The 18,984-nt window shown below is 36.7% G+C and overlaps 1 protein-coding gene across 2 annotated transcripts in view; it reads right to left on the bottom strand.

The window, feature by feature from the left end:
- TBC1D23 (TBC1 domain family member 23) overlaps positions 1-18,984 on the bottom strand; it is a 55,164-nt gene that overhangs the window by 28,763 nt on the left and 7,417 nt on the right. Inside the window, exons 2-4 of one of the 2 annotated variants that reach the window (XM_032406418.1) lie at positions 4,652-4,763; positions 3,187-3,292; positions 2,018-2,222 (exon numbers count right to left, since the gene is read on the bottom strand). In XM_032406418.1, coding sequence (XP_032262309.1) covers positions 2,018-2,222; positions 3,187-3,292; positions 4,652-4,763 — 423 coding nt within the window. Of the gene's footprint in view, positions 1-2,017; positions 2,223-3,186; positions 3,293-4,651; positions 4,764-18,984 lie in introns of those variants that run through there. The other variant, XM_032406420.1, reaches the window with a different exon arrangement.

The raw sequence follows: 18,984 nt of genomic DNA, 5'->3' as shown, positions 1-18,984 counted from the left end.
AATTCCAAGAGGTACAAAACACTTTATGAAGCAAGTGTACTATTTCTTTTCTTCTTCCCTTGTATCTAATGAATCAATAAAAACGTAAACAGCTCCAAGTACAGGCCATCTCAATAAAAGTATTTATTGAGAAAATATCATGTGCCAGACACTGTAACAGGCACTCTACAAGGTTATCTAATTTTATCTTTACAAGCAACCCTATGAAATAGTTACTATTTTTTCCCTCATTTTACAGATGAGAAAACTGAGGCTTAGCTGTGGGCAAGTAGCTCACCCAAGGTCACAGAAGTCAGTTAAGACCTCTACACAGAAACTGCATTAAACGACCATGCCATACTACACTTCACCATATATAATTTGGTATTTCGACAAGTGATATTTTGGTATGGGTAGAGTCTCTAAAAAAACAAATTGTAAAGCAACTGAAATGAAGTAAAACGCTTCATGTGAAAAAGCTAATGAAATGAATGTCACAATTTTGACATAAAAGCACTCTGATAAAGAATGCTGGCAAATGCTATTTAAGTGGGAATACTGAAAAATAATTTCTACAAAACCAAGATCTGAGATGAATGCCAGGATTTGGAATGAACCTCTATCTACCATTTTTTTGATACTGTAAATGACAGGGATGTTTTGTAGAGAAAGCCCTAGGTTGTTAATTCAGATGCCCAGAGACAACCGGATTCAAACTGGCAAGATTACCTCCTCCTCAGAAGAACTGTATTAGTTAAAGCACAGGTGACCATCCACACTTAGGTTCAAATCTTGACTCAAACATATACCAGAAGTGTAATCCTGAGTAGGTCTTTAATCTCTCTTTGCCTCAGTTTTTGTAGTTGTAAATCAGGGATAACTACCCTTCAGTGGCCATTGTTTAAATGAGAAAACACACAAAGCACCTGCATTTAGTATAATGTGTTGTCACAGAAAGCAGTAAAAAATGGTAGCCATTTAACTACCAAGCTCCAGAATAGTAGATCTCTACTTTGGCTACATATTGCAGTCAGTTAAGAAGCTCTGAAAAAACAATGATGCCTGGGTGCCCTGCTCAGAGATTTGATAATCAGGTACATAAACAGGCCGCAGGATTTTTCAGAGCTCCCTCAATGATTCCAATGTGCATCCACAGTTCACTGTGTGGCCAAACCACTGGTCTAGGTTATGTCAAAAGTTCCTTTTGGTTCTGAAATCCTGGCTACCTGATCCACAGCACTGGGAAGTACAAGAATTCTCTCTGGCCTCATGAGTGCAGCCCCTGTACTCCCTTCCCCAGCCTCCCTGCACCTCCCCCCCCCACTACAACTATCTAAACATCTACCTATCTATTCTCAGCCTAAGTGTCACTTGCCCAAAAAAGCCATCTCTGACCTCCAGGGCAAGTTAGGTCACCCTCAGTAAATATTCCAGTAGCATTCTAGGGGCACCTGGGTGGCTCAGTTAAGTGTCCAACTCTTGATTTAGGCTCATGTCATGATCTCAGGGTTGTTGAGATTAAGCCCTGTGTCAGACTCCACGCTGGGCGTGGAACCTGCTTAAGATTCTCTCCCTCTCCCTCTGCCCCTCCCACCGAAAAAAAAAAATTCCCATAGCATTCTATATTTCATCCTCCTAACACTCAGCACACTTCTAATTACCTGTTCAATGCCTGCATATCCAAGATTACACTCCAAGCTTTAGTAATACCAGCACTTCACTTAAGGAAGCACTCTAAAAATTCTACATTCCATATAGACATTATAATGTTATTTTTATTTTATAAGGAAAGAAATTAAAATAGGGATACTACGAAAAAACTGGCATAAACTCTACAAGCATAAATTCTTAACTGAAGAATCCTTTAAAAAATGTCTATAACCACAAAAATAAAGTCAAATAACCATTAAGACTCAAACAACCCTAAAAATTATTTGAACCTCTTACTTTACCACCAAAGTAAATCTAACAACTTTAGTTCAAAGCAAACTAGACCTTTACTCATTTTTTAAACTATAATAACTAAATCGTATTTTACCTGGGAATGTACTTATTCATGATAGCATAAAAGCAGTTGTACAAATCGCTGCGTGGCAGTTGAAGATGCACCAACGGTTTCAGTAGATGTATCCAGCTAAGGGATGTGCTGTATTTAATATTACGTGATTTACAGTAAAAGGTAATTACAGATTCAATATCCAAAAGTAATTCTGTTGCCTTCTCTTCTGGCACTGAAAGCTGTTCTAGAAAAGAAGTGTCAAAATTAAGTTGCCAAGGGCCTGTTAGAAACTCCATTATTGCACATAACACTTGTTTACAAACATATGACACTATCTTAGTATATTTGGAGCATGAAAAGGACAAAATAAAACTACATGAAAGCACATGTTTCCTTATACTTATCCAATATTTACTAGCTATTCGATATTTACTTACTCAATAATACTTAACCTATATATATATGTTAAACAAAGAATGGATAATCTGAAGTAGAAAGGTAGAAAAGATAGGCTTAACCCATATTCCTGGAAAGCAAAAAGATTTTTTTCTAAACAACAGATTATCATCTACCCCATGATGGGCAGCTGCCGCTATAGCTTTGTCAGGGAAGGTGATTCATTCTCTACTTCCAAATTCCCTTTCCTTTGCACACACCAGCAATAATGTTTCTGTTGTGGTTAGTACACAAAAGCTTATCTAATCAAAACTTAACTAAAATGTGATGAAAGAGAAACAGAAAGACACCAAAGACTGTAGATGAATTTAAAAATACAAACTAAATTCATTTAATCTTGAAAAAGACCTTGTGGAGTGATTGGAAATCTTTCGCTCATGACTTACAATAGTTTTTTTATAGCAGATCATTACCTATGATGTATAGATAAACTTTTGGAACACAGACCCCTTTAATGTGGAGACTATATGCAATCATACAGATCTTTACACAAAAAACAATTTTAAAACTGTAAAGGTACCTGAAGAACTGAACATATAATAAAAAAAAAAGACCCTAAAAAATACCCTTCTTAAAAATACTAGACATTACTTCATAAGAATTTCAAAAGAGAAGTTCTAAAACTATTTATCAGCCCTTCACAAATACAACATATCCCAAATTATAACAAGATGATACTAATAGGGTAACTCCTTTACCTCAAAATATTATTTTCGAATTTTTCACTGTTTGAAAACAATTATTAAACTTACCAATAAACTCAAGACAATCTTTATGAATAGCATTCTGTTCTGGCAAGTCTAGAATACCATCCCATGATGCCAAACTATCGCCTTTTCCTGCAACATTTAGAGCAATCTGGAAGAAAGATAAAAGCAACTAGCTTCATATGTCATTTCTCATTCTTGGAAAAAACGCTGTAATAATGGAAAGTCCTGAATTTAGAAATAATAATGCATACTTCTAAGATTACAAAGTAATGTACTTATGCTCCACCAAATGTTGATCCCTTAAGTCAGATCACAATGAACACAATTATTTTAAATCTTCCTATATTAAATTTTACTACTTCATACCAATCTAGTGAATAGCATATATAAATTTATTTCAAGCAAACATCATCAATGCTATAGACTGAATGTTTGTGTCCCCCCACAAAATTCATTGTTGAAACCTAATCCCCAATATGATGTTATTTAGAGATGAGGCCTTTGGGAGGTGATTAGCTCATGAGGGTAGAGCCCTCATAATGGAATTAGTATCCTTATAAAAGAGACCCCAGAAGGAGCCCCTATCCCTTCAGACATGTGAGGACACATTAAGGATTCACTGTTTTTTTCAGTTTAATGGTATTATGGTTATTTTAAAAGTCTTTATCTTTTAGACTTTCATAGTAAAGTATTTTAGTGTTCTACCAAGGATTTACTTTAAAATAATCCAGTGGGTGGAGTAGTGAGGAAAAGATGGAGATGCTAATCAAACAAGATTTTCCAAATGTTAACAGTTAAAGCTAAGTGACAGGCCATGGGGGTTCATTATACAAGTCTCTACTTTTGTGTTTTAAATTTCTATAATAAAACATTCAGAATTCTATATACAGTTATAATTCCATTTCTGTTACATATATATGTGCAGAGAAGAAAAAATAAAAAGATATATACCAAGACATAATTATGTGTTTTACCTAGGTGATAGACAGCAGATCATTTTTATCTTATCCTATGCTTATATATTTTAACAAAGATGAGTATTTCTTTTGCAGTCATAACAAATCGTAATTTAAAATTTAAAAAAATGGTAATACACATGCACTGGAGAACAGCTGAAGAGGAAAATAAAGCAAAGTAAAATATCCTATAATTCCAACACCCAGAGAGACCTATGTCCCCTCCCCACCTTGTCTTTAACATAGCTGAGGTAATTCCAGCTGCTATTATAAATCTTATTTTACTCATTGGCTGCATTTTCCCATTTCATAAAACAATCTTCATAAACATCATTTCTAATAACTACAAAAGAAAAACACTGTCTTTTAAAACCTAAATTATTAAATAACCAAACATGACAGAAACACACATTTCAGTAAGTTGCGCTATTCAATAAATTCTCTAGATGCAGCATGCTCATAAGATGATAAAGTTTTCTGCAGCTTAAACAACTGAACATAAAAATCCTCAAATGTTATTCTTAAGTGATTAAGTTTTAGTTTCCAGTTACCTTCCAAACTTTGGCCCTCAGATCAGCAGGCAGTGGTCTCCCTTGAATTATATTTCTCAAAGTTTCAAGATCACAACCTCCTGCTTCCAGAGCTTCTTCAAGATCTTTTTCCCTAAAAAACAAGTCCTTAATAGATCAATTTTACTTCTTATTTTTTCTTATTCAAGACTGATTTATAAGCATGGTCTGTCAAAGATTGTGTCTATGAAAAGAAGGTTCTCAGCAGCCAAAATGTAATGTCAAAGCATACACGGCATTTTATCTGCTTGAAAGGGAATCTCAGGTTTCATGCAATTGACTCTTATTTTGCATTTATTTCTAACAAGATTAAAGAAATTTAAAAAGAGAAGACAGGGCAAGCAAGCTGACAGCACTGAAAAGTCACAATAATAGCAACTATTCGTGGTAATAGTAATGACTAACACCTTATATAGCACTATCTTTGTACCAGGCACTGTTCCAAACACTGTGCCTGTGTTTTTTTAATTCTCACAACAACCCTATGAAGTAACCACAATCATCACTGGCCCCAGTTTACATATGTAAAAGTTGAGGCAAAGAGGAGTTATACAGCTTATGATCACTTATCAAGTAAGTACTAGAGCCAAGATTCAAACTTTAACAGTTGGGTTCCAGAATTTATGTTCTTAATATGTGGCAAGGAGGAGAAATCATGAAATTCAGCCAAGAATTCAAAGCACTGCAGTATGGGAATAGTTAGTACATAACTTATACAGATATCATGCCTAGGGCAGTGCCTGGCTTACAGTGTCCAATTAATGTTAGAGGAACAAAAAAGCTCTAGTGGCATCACTGTATTATAAAGCAAAACAATACAATCATCAAGCAGTTATGCTCAGTCTACTATGTTTAAAGAGAAAATTAAACACGAAATAAATTTTGTTTGTATATAGTTAAGAAGAATATATTTTAAAAAAACTCTCACAAATGTTATGAACTGATTTTTAGCCACAAAATAACCACTGAAAATAACGAATTCCCTCAGAATTCTCAAAAGCTGAAGCTTCACTCTTTATTATTTTAATATACAATACATAAAAAAATCTATACAAATAAAAATCCACAACTCAGCCAGACAATTTCTAAAATTCTTTAAAGCAGCCCAAAAGGCAGTCTCCCACTACAATCAGGAAACCAAGATTTTGTCACATTTTTGTGTGTATAGGTGGTTTTGAGAAAAATAATTTACTCCCATTCCACATTCTCTCAATAAGACAAGGTTAATCTCCCTTAATGATAGGATTCCAAAAATATTAGTTTAAATGTATAAATTTTTTTTAAGATTTTATTTATTTGAAAGAGAGAGGGAACACAAGCAGGGGGGAGCGACAGGCAGAGGGAGAGGGAGAGGGAGAAGCAGGCTCCCCGCTGAGCAGGAAGCCCAACATGGGGCTCCATCCCAGGACCCTGGAATCATGACCTGAGCCGAAGGCAGACACTTAACCGAGTCACCCAGGTGCCCCTAAATGTATAAACTTACTAAAGTGTTGCCCTCTTAAGAGGAAGGAATTAAATGAAAATGTAATCACTTGGGATCATATTCAACACAAATGTAGTGATCAAATTTGAGAGATTTCTTAACAAAACTACTACAAATTCGTAAGAACAAGAAGATAACTAGTTATCACACAAAAAACATCTTGTTCTTTTGCTCTATGGTCACCAAAGTGTTGGAGGAGAAAGTGAGGGAAAGAGATTTCAAGTCTGCTGTTGAGAAATGGTTCAGGACTGTAAGTTGATAAAGAATGGGGTTTACATCTATTATCTTCTGGCCAAAATGTACGAGAGCACCTGTTAGAATTTGAAAATTGTTTGTGACCGTGAAACAAAATTTAATGTGATCTTTGATGAATAAATGCCATATTTTTAATGATTAAGTATGGAAATGAACTGAAAACACCATTGCATAAGATGGAATTCTTCTACCAAATAAATGAAGAACTAGAATTTTTCCATTTTTCAGTGCAAAAATCCTGGGTTTCTTTTTGACGTAACCTTGCCAAATCCCTTACTATTCCAGACAAAAAAGTCAGTATTTTGGGGCAAAATGCCCAACCCTCAACATACTTTTTAAATCATAATAATGTACAAGCACATCCCTGTTGATACAGCTGCTGTTGGATTCTTTGATACTGCCCCCCGGGAACCATAAACGTGGTCTCCAGCAGTACAACCATGAGCAAGAAACCAGAAAATGCTCCAACTTAAGTACTAAAAGGAATTTCTCACAAACTAAATAATTAAAAGTAACATTATCTTCTGAACAAGGTATTCAAAAGTTCAGTTATCAGACCTTCAACATTACAAATGCACTTGTAAAAGTAGGAAAAGAGTTGAAAATAGTGAAGTTAAATAATTCATGTAAGGCTCAAGTTCCTATCAAGACACAGGAACTCTATGGCACTTAGCTCTCAAATAGAATTTTCCTTCCCCTAAACCAAGTTTCCTTCTACTTCTGAATAAGCAATACCTACATTCAAAAGCAAGATGCATGTCTGGTGGAGTATGATTGGGTGTTTTGTGGTTTTTTAAATCTTCTTTGATGATGGTAGCTTCTTACTGACCTCACAAGCTAAAGGTTGGTAGAAATGTACTGCACATTCAGGCAGGTCCTAAAATAGAAAAGTATAGGCCTTGTCCATTTATCCTAGTTAAGTCTGAAAAATAATTGTCTACTTTGCTCAGAAGGTTCATGGCAAAATAAATTCAAAGCTTTGGGGTTGCAGAGTAACAGAAATGCGTCTCTTCCCGGTTCTGTGACACTGAAACCATATTTATTAGTATAATACTAGAGATTACTGCTGATGAGTCATCAATAACATATTTTCAAAACCTAAATAAAACATAATAGAATATCCCCTCACCTGATGTTCTGTGGAAAAATCACCTCATCTAAGCATTGTAACCCAAGTTGTTTTAGAATTATAGCAAGGCAAACAACGTAACTACATTCATATGAAGTTAATTTAATGCTTATTCAAGGTACCAACTAAGTAAGATTTTTCTTCTTCAACCAAATGGTAACTTCTAGCATATGGAAGCATTTGCACAATGCAAATTAAGAGGGCATGGTGGTGGGGGGGGGGGGGGACATGAATTTTCAAGCACTACCAAATTAAATATGGATTTCTAAATGATTCTAGGATTAATAAATTCAATTTGAAATTCTGTACATAATTATTTTATGAATAAGCCATACAATGAATCCATTTGAAATTATAATTTTTAAAAGCAACTAGATTATATATGTTGTGTTCCTAAAAGTTAAAAAGTCATAGAAAATCTGCCACGGGGGTTGGGGGGGGGACTATATATTACACTTTTTTTTTTTTTAAGATTTCATTTATTTATTCGTGATAGAGACAGAGAGCACAAGCAGGGGGAGGGGCAGAGGAAGAGGGAGAAGTAAGCTCCCGTTTAATGCGGAGCCTGATGCAGGGCTTGATCCCAGGATCCTGAGATCTTGGCCTGAGCTGAAGTCAGACCCTTAACTAACTGAGCCACCCAGGTGCCCCTACACTATTTTCTAAATTGTTTTTCCCCAACCATGTTCTAAAAACTTCTTTTCCCTATAATTTAAAAAACTGATGGAAACTTTAATTGTATATATTCCAAACACAAGATGAAAACAAGATTTAGTTCATCTCTCTCTTCTTTTTTTAATGTATACCTTTCTGCACTCAAACTCCATATCCATTATCATCAACCATTCTCCACTCCTCCTCACCTGGCTCCCAGCCTCTGACAACCACTGACTTACTTTCTGTCTCTACACATTTACCTATTCTGGACATTTTATTTTATTTTTTAAAGTTTATTCATTTTTAAGTAATCTTGACACCCAACACGGGGCTCGAATTCACAACCCCAAAATCAAGAGTCACATGCTATGCTCTCCCAATTGAGCGAGCCAGTGCCCCAATTCTGGACATCTTATATATGGAATCTTATTTATGTAGTCTTTGTGTCTGGTTTCTTTCACTCAGCATAATGTTTTCAAAGTCTATTTTGTAGCATGTATCAGTACATGATTTTTATTGCTAAATAATATTGCACTGCATGTATATACTACATTTTATTATTTTTTTTGAGAGAGAGAGAGACAAAGTGCAAGCACACGCAAGCCTGAGCATTGAGCATGCACATGGAGGGGTAGTAGGGGGAGGACAGAGGGAGAGGGAGACAGAATCCCAAACAGGCTCCACACCTAGCTTGGGGCTTGATCTCAGGACCCTGATATCAAGACCTGAGCCAAAATCAAGAGTTGGACATTTAACTGACTGAGCCACCCAGGCACCCCTATACTACATTTTATCTATTCATCAGTTAATGGACATTAGAGTTGTTTTTAACTTTTTGGCTGTATGACTGTCTCAATTTTAAACATAAATATCAATAGTTCAACTGGTTAAGTGTATGATGCATATATATTATTTATTAACTATTCTTCTTAAGAAGGTCTGGAAGAATTTAAAAATCAAGTCTTTTAAAACCACACCTATTTAGGATGGCTATTATAAAAAAACAAACAAACAGAAAATAAGTGTTGGCGAGGATGTGGAGAAATTAGAACGCTGTGCACTGTTGGTGGGAATGTAAAATGGTGTAGCCACTATGGAAAACGGTATGGCTATTCTTCAAAAAATTAAAATACAGAATTACCACATGATCCAGCAATTCCACTTCTGATTCTATATCCAAAAGAAGTGAAAGCAGGAACTTGAACATTGAACAGGTATTTGTACACCCATGTTAATAACAGCATTATTCACAATAGCCAAAGGTGGAAGCAACCCAAATATACTTCAGTGGATAAATGCATAAATGAAATGGGGTATAAACACACAAAATGGAATATCATTCAGCCCTAGAAAGGAAAGGCACTGACACACTTACAACATGAATGGATCTTGAGGACATTATGCTACGTGAAATGAGCCAATCACAAAAAGACAAATACTGTACAACTATACTTATTTGAGGTACCTAGAATAGTCAAATTCACAGAGACAGAAAGAAAATGGTAGTTGCCAGGGACTAGAAGTGGGTCAGAGGTATGTCAGTATCCATTAAAACAAAACCCAAAATTGTGAAAGGTGGCTACTTCAGAGAAATGAGGTGAGAAGGACATTTACTTCGCGTGTAGCATCAGTCAGTAAAGCTTGAGTATATTTACGTCATATTTGTATGTACTGCTTGAACAATTTAAATATTTATGGATTCCTTTTTAACATTTATTTCCTTTCAGTCAGCAACAATTGCGAATGAGTAAAATGATTCAGCTAAAAGCATGTTCAAAGTAGTGCTTATTATGACTATGAAAACTACAATGTAGCTGTCTTAAAATGAGTAACTGATTTAAATTAGTAGACGGAATACCAGGCAACAATTTAAAATGCTGAAAGACAATTAATGACACAGAAAATATTTATCATATTAATGAAATACAGTAAGTTTTAAAAAACAGGCAGTTTTAAAACTAACATACAGCATATATGTGTTAGAGAAATAGTACACTATTCCCACTCCCCACCCACTCTTTCCCACACGCACTGGGAAGCTATTAAAAAATGTTTACTCAAGTAGAGTGCTTACAGGACAGTTTTTTTTTTTTTTTAAGATTTTATTTATTTGACAGAGAGAGACACAGTGAGAGAGGGAACACAAGCAGGGGGAGTGGGAGAGGGAGAAGCAGGCTTCCTGCTGTGCAGGGAGCCCGACACGGGGCGATTCCAGGACCCCGGGGTCATGACCTGAGCCACCCAGGCGCCCCTACAGGACAGTTTTAATGTCTTTTTTTTTTTTTTTTTTTTTTGGAGAGTTATTATTGTAGTCTAAAATGAACAAATATTTGCAGGAAGAAAGTAACAAGAAGGATGTTTCACTTCTTGTCCTCTGTCTTAACTCCATGGGCTAAGACCTTAAGCACATTCTTAACACCCTAAATGTCACTCCTTTGTCCTCCTGCCTCTTTCAGAAAGCTACATATTCTCAGCATTGGGTTGGTTAATCTAACCAATTCTGCCTTCTTTTGTCCCTATACTCTGCTCAATAAAGACTTCACAGGAAAATAAATTAAGACAATTTTATGATGCTATCATAAATTCACCATCTTCTCTATCTGCTTGCCATCAACGCTGGCTGAAAATTTCCTATTCACCACTTTCTTCAGAACACCTACATAGCCACTTTATCTCATCTGACTTGAAAGAAAAAACATAGGCCAGCAGGCTTCTCTTCCCTTTGATCTCAGCCCCTCTCCAAAAACAAACAGAAGCAACGAACCATCACCTCCAGACATCATTTCTGTCTTTCCTCTATGCACAGACATCTACGTATCCTTGCCCTAGCCTTAACACTGGTAACTTCACCTGGGTCTCCTCTCTTCCCCTGAACTTCTCTGAGGCCATGTGCCACCAATTATCCCCTCTCTCCTATCTTCCACTTTCTCTTTTTCCAGAAAGCTCAATATCGGCATTAGAAACAACATCAACACCACTACAAAAGCTCCTCCAAACTTTCCTTTCCATCTAGTTACCAAACTCTTGGTTGTTCCTTTCACAGCAAGCTTTCTGAAAGACTTCTCAACATTGTATGTCACTACTTCTCCCTCATCTTCTCCTCAATTCCCTCTTTTACTCCCCCGGTGTCATTTCTCCTCCCTCTTTCACCCCTACCACTCCATACGGCCACTCTCCCTATGCTCCCCACTTCCTGCCCAATATCCAAATCTTTACCTTAATTTAACCTTTCCAAGGCATCTGACAACTCTTCTTTCTTCAGAAAAGATATACAAATGACCAGTAAGTCATGAAAAGACATTCAACATCATTAGCCATTAAGGAAGTTTAAATCAAAACCACAATGAGATACCATTTTACATTCACAAGAATGGCTAATATCAAAAAGACACACTAAATTTCATACCCATTAAGATGGCCAGTATCAAAAAAAGGACAAGAATGTGGAGAAATTACAATCCTTGTGCACTGCGGGTGGGAATGTAAAATGGCATAGCCACTGTGGAAAAGTTTGGCAGTTACTTAAAAGTTATAGAGAATTACCATATAATCTAGCAATTCCACTTCTGGGTATATATCCAAAAGAACTAAAAACAAGGACTCAAACAGTTATTTCTACGTCCACATTCATAGCAGCATTATTCACAATAGCCAAAAAGTGGATACAACCCAAATATCCATCAATGGATGGGTAAACAAAATGCGGTATATACATACAATGAAATATTACTCAGCCTTAAAAAGGAAGGAAATTCTGACAGATGGTACAACATGGATGAACTCTGAAGACAAGTGATAAGTGAAATAAACCAGCCACAAATGAGTAAATACTGTATGACAAAGATAGAAAATAGAAGTTACCAGGGGCTACAGGTAAAAGAGGTGAATGGGAAGTTATTGTTTACTAGTTATAAAGCGTTTGTTTGGGATGATGAAAAATTCTGGAAATGGATAGTGGTGAGGGATGTTTGTACATAATTGTGAATGTACTTAATGTCACTGAATCATACCTATTAAAATGGTAAAACTTAATGTTATATATATTTTACCTCATAAAAAAGACAACAAAAAACTTGTACATCAGTGCTTATGATAGTATTATTTATAATAGCTAAAAAGTAGAAGGAATCCAAAAGTCCATCACCTGATGAATAAATAAAATGTAACATATTCATACAATGGAATATTACTCAGCAATAAAAAGGAATGAAGTATTGATACATGTAACACGTTGATAAACCCTGAAAACAGTATGCTAAGTGAAAGAAACCAGACACAAAGGCCACATATTGTATGACTCCACTCAGAAATGTCTAAAGTAGACAAATGTACAGAGACAGAATCAGTGGTTGTCGGGTCTGGAGTGACAAGGAATGAGAGTGACTGCTAATGGGTAGGGGGTTTCTTTTGGGGGTAATAAAAATAGTCTAAACTTAAATCATGGTGATGACTGCCTGACACTTTGAATATAGTAAAACCACTGAACTATATGTATACTTCAGATGGGTGAATTTTATGGTACATAAATTATATGTCAATAAAAATGTTATAAAAGAAGTAACTGTATCAGAAAAAGTTTAGGAATACTTTAATTTAGGGCTTTCAAATGAAATCTACTGTGTCAAACTCTCATTTACCATTTCAATGAAGGAGTGTATCGGGTTCAAGCCACACCTTAGGTTAAAGGGTAAGAGCCTGCCTTGCCTCTTTAATTCCTCAAGCTAATACCAGTTCATTTAACTACCATTGTGGGAAAGGAACAAACTCCTACACTGTTGACATGGCAGCTCAATAGCAAGACCACCAAGGAACTGAGGATATAAAGGCTTTGAGGCAACATATTACAGAGAAAATAATATAAAATTTAAAATCAGAAAATGTGACATCAGACTTTATACACTTAACAGCTGCATGGCCTAGAATACAAACTTATTCTTCACCTATAAAATGGGGATAGTACTGGATAGTCCCAGTACCATGAATCAAGAGGTGAGAAGTATTCATACAGCATATGAATTATCTTCTGTTCTACCAGAGTATCCCTCCCACTCCTCTTTCCATTCCATCTTAATGCCTACAGCTTGCCTGAATCTGTCCTTTTCAACTCTCTTTCTGGATAGACTCCATAGGCACTGAAGCCTTCACTGTAGTTGTCAGACAGTAAGTTGTTCACATGAACCATTTATGGCTACACGTAACAGAAATCCTGAGACAAATGAGATAATAATAAAACACAGAAAGGAGAAAACACTTATGTGGAAACACTAAGTCACTCTTCATTTAGTTAAGAATAAATATTTAAAGGCAAAATTAGCACTCAATAAATGTTTTTTATAGAAATAGAAAGCATTCATACAAAATAATGAAATAGCCCTAGAATTAAGCAATTAGCAATCATTCCTAGCAACTTACTACATAGTCTGTATGATTTCTCATAGCCTATTCAACTTCAGAATAACACTCTTGTCACCTCAGCAAATTGAGATAAATTTCTAACTTTAGGTAGGATGTCCTCCGAATGGAAAAAATTTTTTTTAATTCATGAAGCCTTTCAGTCTACCAAGTAAACCAAATCAAACCAAATTCTTAAATTCTAATCCTTTTTGAAAGACCTAAATGTGAGACAGGAATCCATCAAAATCCTAGACAAGAATACAAGCAGCAACCTCTTCGACCTCGGCCACAGCAACTGCTTCCTAGACACGTCTCCAAAGCCAAGGGAAACAAAAGCAAAAATGAACTACTGGGACTTCATCAAGATAAAAAGCTTCTGCACAACAAAGGAAACAGTCAACAAAACTAAAAGGCAACCTACAGAATGGGAGAATATATTTGCAAATAATATTTCAGATAAAAGGCTAGTATCCAAAATCTATAAAGAACTTATCAAACTCAACACCCAAAAAACAAGGAATCCAGTCAAGAAATAGGCAGAAGATGGGGCGTCCGGGTGGCTCAGTCATTAAGTGCCTGCCTTCGGCTCGGGTCGTGATCCCAAGGTCCTGCGATCGAGCCCTGCATCAGGCTCCCTGCTCCGCAGGAAGCCTGCTTCTCCCTCTCCCACTCCCCCTGCTTGTGTTCCCTCTCTCGCTGTGTCTCTCTCTGTCAAATAAATAAAATCTTAAAAAAAACAACAAAAAAAAGAAATAGGCAGAAGACACCAACACATGTTTCTCCAAAGAAGACATACAAATGGCCAACAGACACATAAAGAAATGCTCTACATCACTTGGCATCAAGGAAATACAAATCAAAACCTCAATGAGATACCACCTCACACCAGTCAGAATGGTTAAAATTAACAAGACAGGGAACAACAAATGTTGGCGAGGATGTGGAGAAAGAGGAACCCTCTGCACTGCTGGTGGGAATGCAAGCTGGTGCAGCCACTCTGGAAAACAGTATGGAGGTTCCTCAAAAAGTTAAAAATAGAGCTACCCTATGACCCAGGAATTACACTACTAGGTATTTACCCCAAAGATACAAAGGTAGTGATCCAAAGGGCACCTGCACCCCAATGTTCATAGCAGCAATGTCCACAATAGCCAGACTGTGGAAAGAGCAGAGATGTCCATCAACAGATGAACAGATAAAGAAGATGTGGTGTTTGTGTGTGTGTGTGTATATATATATGTATATGTATATATGTGTGTATATATATATATACACACACACACACACAATGGAATATTACTCAGCCATCAGGAAGGATGGATACTTAGCATTTACATCGACGTGGATGGAACCAGAGAGTATTTTGCTGAGCGAAATAAGTCAATCAGAGAAAGACAATTATCATATGGTTTCACTCATATGTGGAATATAAGAAATAGTGCAGAGGATCATAGGGGAAGGGAGGGAAAACTGAATGGGAAGAAATCAGAGAGGGAGAAAAACCTGAGAGACTCTCTACAGGAAACAAACTGAGGGTTGCTGGAGTGGTGGTGGGTCGGGGGATGGGGTAATTGGGGGATGGGCATTAAGGAAGGCACGTGATGTGATGAGCCCTGGGTGTTATACGCAACTGATGAATCAATGAACACTAGATCTGAAACTAATGATGTACTATTGTTGGCTAGTTGAATTTAAATAAAAAAAAATCTAATCCATTACAAAAAAAAAAAAGACCACATGGGACCTAGAATATACGTTAATCACCTAAACTCCAAAGAGTACAGAGAAACTATAGACAAAAACCAATTACCAATTTTTTTCCAATTTTTAAAAATTAATTTTGTATCTTAAAGTGATTGGGGTCTAAGATATATTATTGTTTGATAAAAATAAAAATTTAAAAGCTGCACTATTAAGGAAACCAATAAAAGCCCAATAAAATATCCCTGCTATGTAAACATCTTAAACATGTTATTTTTACTGTATAGGATATTGCTCAAACTTCTGAGTCTGCTAGCAGTATTAAACAGAGCCAAAAGATAAAATGGACTCAGAACTTACAGCATTCAAAAATATAAAGAACAATATAGCCTGTGATTACTGTTCCCTCAAATATTTCCACATTTGCTTATTTAAATAGGTCCTATACATGACCTACTCCCATTCAAAGTACTCTCTCGCCCTCCTTTTCCAGTTCAACTCCTTGCAAACAGTAATCACCACTCATCTCTACTTACTCTCTCCTCATTCACTCAAACCCTCCATCCTTTTCCTGAACTGCTCCAAAAAGTCATTAATCATCTATCTCAGTCCTTGTCCTCTTTACATACTCTGCAAAGTAAGATTCTCTTCTTAAAACACTCTCCTTAAGTTTCCGTTACTTTCCTTTTTTTTTTTTTTAAAGATTTTATTTATTTATTTGACAGAGAGAGACACATTGAGAGAGGGAATACAAGCAGGGGGAGTGGGAGAGAGAGAAGCAGGCTTCCCGCGGAGCAGGGAGCCCGATGCGGGGCTCGATCCCAGGACCCTGGGATCACGACCTGAGCCGAAGGCAGACGCTTAACGACTGGGCCACCCAGGCGCCCTCCGTTACTTTCCTATACCTCTCTCTAACCCTTGTTCTGAATTTTCTTTCCCTGCCAAAAGTACTCTTTTATTCAAACCTTCAATAAATATATATTGAGCACAACTACCTGCTAGCCACTGTGCGAGGTACTGGAGATCTAGCTGGTGGTTCCAAGTTTTATCTTAAGTCCTATTATTTGAAACCCACTCAAAAAAGTTGGGAACAGCTCCTTCTGAAGTGCAGTCTGTTTGGATTTGTCTGGAATGTAAATCACTATGAGCACAGATTAAACCATGACAGGCCAGCTTGCCTACATATATATTACATCCAGGCATAAGCCTCTGATCAATTACTTAAAACTCAAAAATGACCAGCTAACTAGTTCTAAGCACCAGCCCCAGATTGTGTAACAGTGTCAAGTTGCACATGTGAAGTTGTGGTTTCATGACTTACTTTGTGCCACCTTATTTCTGGTTATTTCTTAACGCCCAGGTCCTGACACATCAGCATCAAAATTTTTGTCTGAACTTATTTTGCTACTATTGTTAGCAAACTGGTTACAAATTACTATCACACCAATACTCCTTAATTAGTTCCTGAATATTTTGTGTGATATTTGGTAGAAATGAAAATAAGACAACTTTGTTACACATTCACTCCTACAGTAGATATGAAGCTCAATGACCATTATATGTACTGTGTAACTTATTTTTATTTTATTTATTTATATATTTTTTAAGTAAGCTCTATGCGGGGCTTGAACTCATGACCCCAAGATCAAGAGTCCCATTCTCTACCAACTGAGCCACCCAGGAGCCCATGTATAACTTATTTTTAAATACCAATCTCAAACCATCAAAACTTTTTTTTAAGAAAGGTTTTTTATTTTTATTTATTTATTTATTTATTTAGAGAAAGAGTGAGCAAGCTGGAGAGTGGGGTGGGGGAGGCAGAGGAAGAGGGAGAGAGAGAATCTCAAGCAGACTCCACACCCAATGTGGAGCCTGATGTGGGGCTCCATCTCACAAACCTGAAATCACGACCTGAGCCAAAATCAAGCATCAGATGCTTACCCAACTAAGCCACCCCGGTGCCCCTCAAACCACCAAAACTTTTTTTTAAGACTTTTTAAATTTATTTGACAGAGAAAGAGAGAGAGACAATGAGAGAGGGAACATAAGCAGGGGGAGTGGGAGAGGGAGAAGCAGGCTCCCTGCCAAGCAGGGAGCCCGATGCGGGGCTTGATCCCAGGACCCTGGGATCATGACCTGAGTCGAAGGCAGACGCTTAACGACTGAGCCACCCAGGCGCCTCCATCAAAACTTTCTAACAGCAAACAGTATGAGACATATTAAGAAATGACCATGATACCTTACAGTCTATGAGAACAAAATATGGTAATTACGAAATCTTGATGTTATCTGGGTTTTTGTCAGAAGCAGACACACTTATTACAGCATTTTAATAAGTTGTATATTTGAATGCCAAGAGAAAAAAAAATCCCATTCACCGGGTTGAGAAAAAAATTAGTGAAATTTTGTATCAGGATCAGATCCACAAAAGCAGCTTTGGGAGATTCCCTTGCCAAATAATATAACCCTCTCCAGAATTTTTATTTAAGCAGGATCTTGTGCCAAGTAAAGAAGGTGTAAATCTAGTCCTCTATGCTTGACAAGCTGAACATGGTATCTACAGTATGTCAGCACTGTGCAAAAGGCAAAGGAGACAGAGATCATAGAACGCTGCTCTGTAAACTACTAAAATTAACTACAAATGGAACAGATGCTTTAAATCTTCAGACTTATTTTTGATCCATAATCCATGTAGATCAAATTGCACCAATGGTACCAATGGGGTGTGCCCCTTCTGCTAAGAAAAAACTCAGGAATTTTTGCCTAAGCAAAAGAAAAAAAAAAAAGCAGCTTAAGCAGCTTCTCATAACTTTTACTCTATGTATAATGTTGCAATGCATTTGCCGTAAGCCTTTGCTTGCATAATGGAAGAATATTTTCTTTACTAATGGGAAGTTGACTTTAGAGAGTACTCCAAAGTCTTTCCTCTTTCATGCTTCCTCAAAATAAAAAATCCCTAATATACTGTTCTTTTCTATACATAAGAGGTGACTTTCCAGCACTCCTTTTTTTGAATATTTATTTATTTATTTTTGAGAGAGAGAGCAGGTGTGTGTGTGGGGGGGAGAAACAGACATGTTTCGCTGCTGAGCCCAGAACTCAATGGATGTGGGGCTCCATCTCAGAAACCTGAGATCATGACTTGAGCTGAAATCAAGAGCCAGGCGCTCAACCAACTGAGCCACCCAGGCATCCCGACTTTCCAGCACTTTCAATGCACAAAGAAATGCACCAGGTTTCCCCCACCCCACCAAAGCAGTAGTTTACTTGGAAAAGAGAGTATGTCCTTTGCCCAAGAGAATGAATAGGATGAAAACACCACAAGTCAACATAAAACAGCACATTACTTATTTCTATCACAAATTTCAAACTTATCCAAAATGTAATGAGAAAAGAAACACTACCAATATTCCTTTCCTTGAAACCATCATTTTAGAAAATAAAGGAACACTACTACAAATGAGGTGACAACACTGCACGTCTTTCCAAGGGTACTTTACCAATGGAGATTAGTATGGCAAAGAAATACACAATAGATTTTTTTTTAACTTGCATTGCAATCATCAATGATAATTTGATTAAAGAGAATCTCATTTGCCTTTGTGTCAGTGGTTAAACCTAAATAGAATCTACAATATAAAGCTCAAGAATTGCTAGTATTTAATTGCACAGCTATATGAGATAAATACATTCTTC

The sequence above is a fragment of the Phoca vitulina genome, unplaced genomic scaffold (genome assembly GCF_004348235.1).
Source record: "Phoca vitulina isolate PV1807 unplaced genomic scaffold, GSC_HSeal_1.0 scaffold8, whole genome shotgun sequence".
Lineage (NCBI taxonomy): Eukaryota > Metazoa > Chordata > Mammalia > Carnivora > Phocidae > Phoca > Phoca vitulina.
This window is presented reverse-complemented; position numbering and strand designations above follow the sequence as displayed.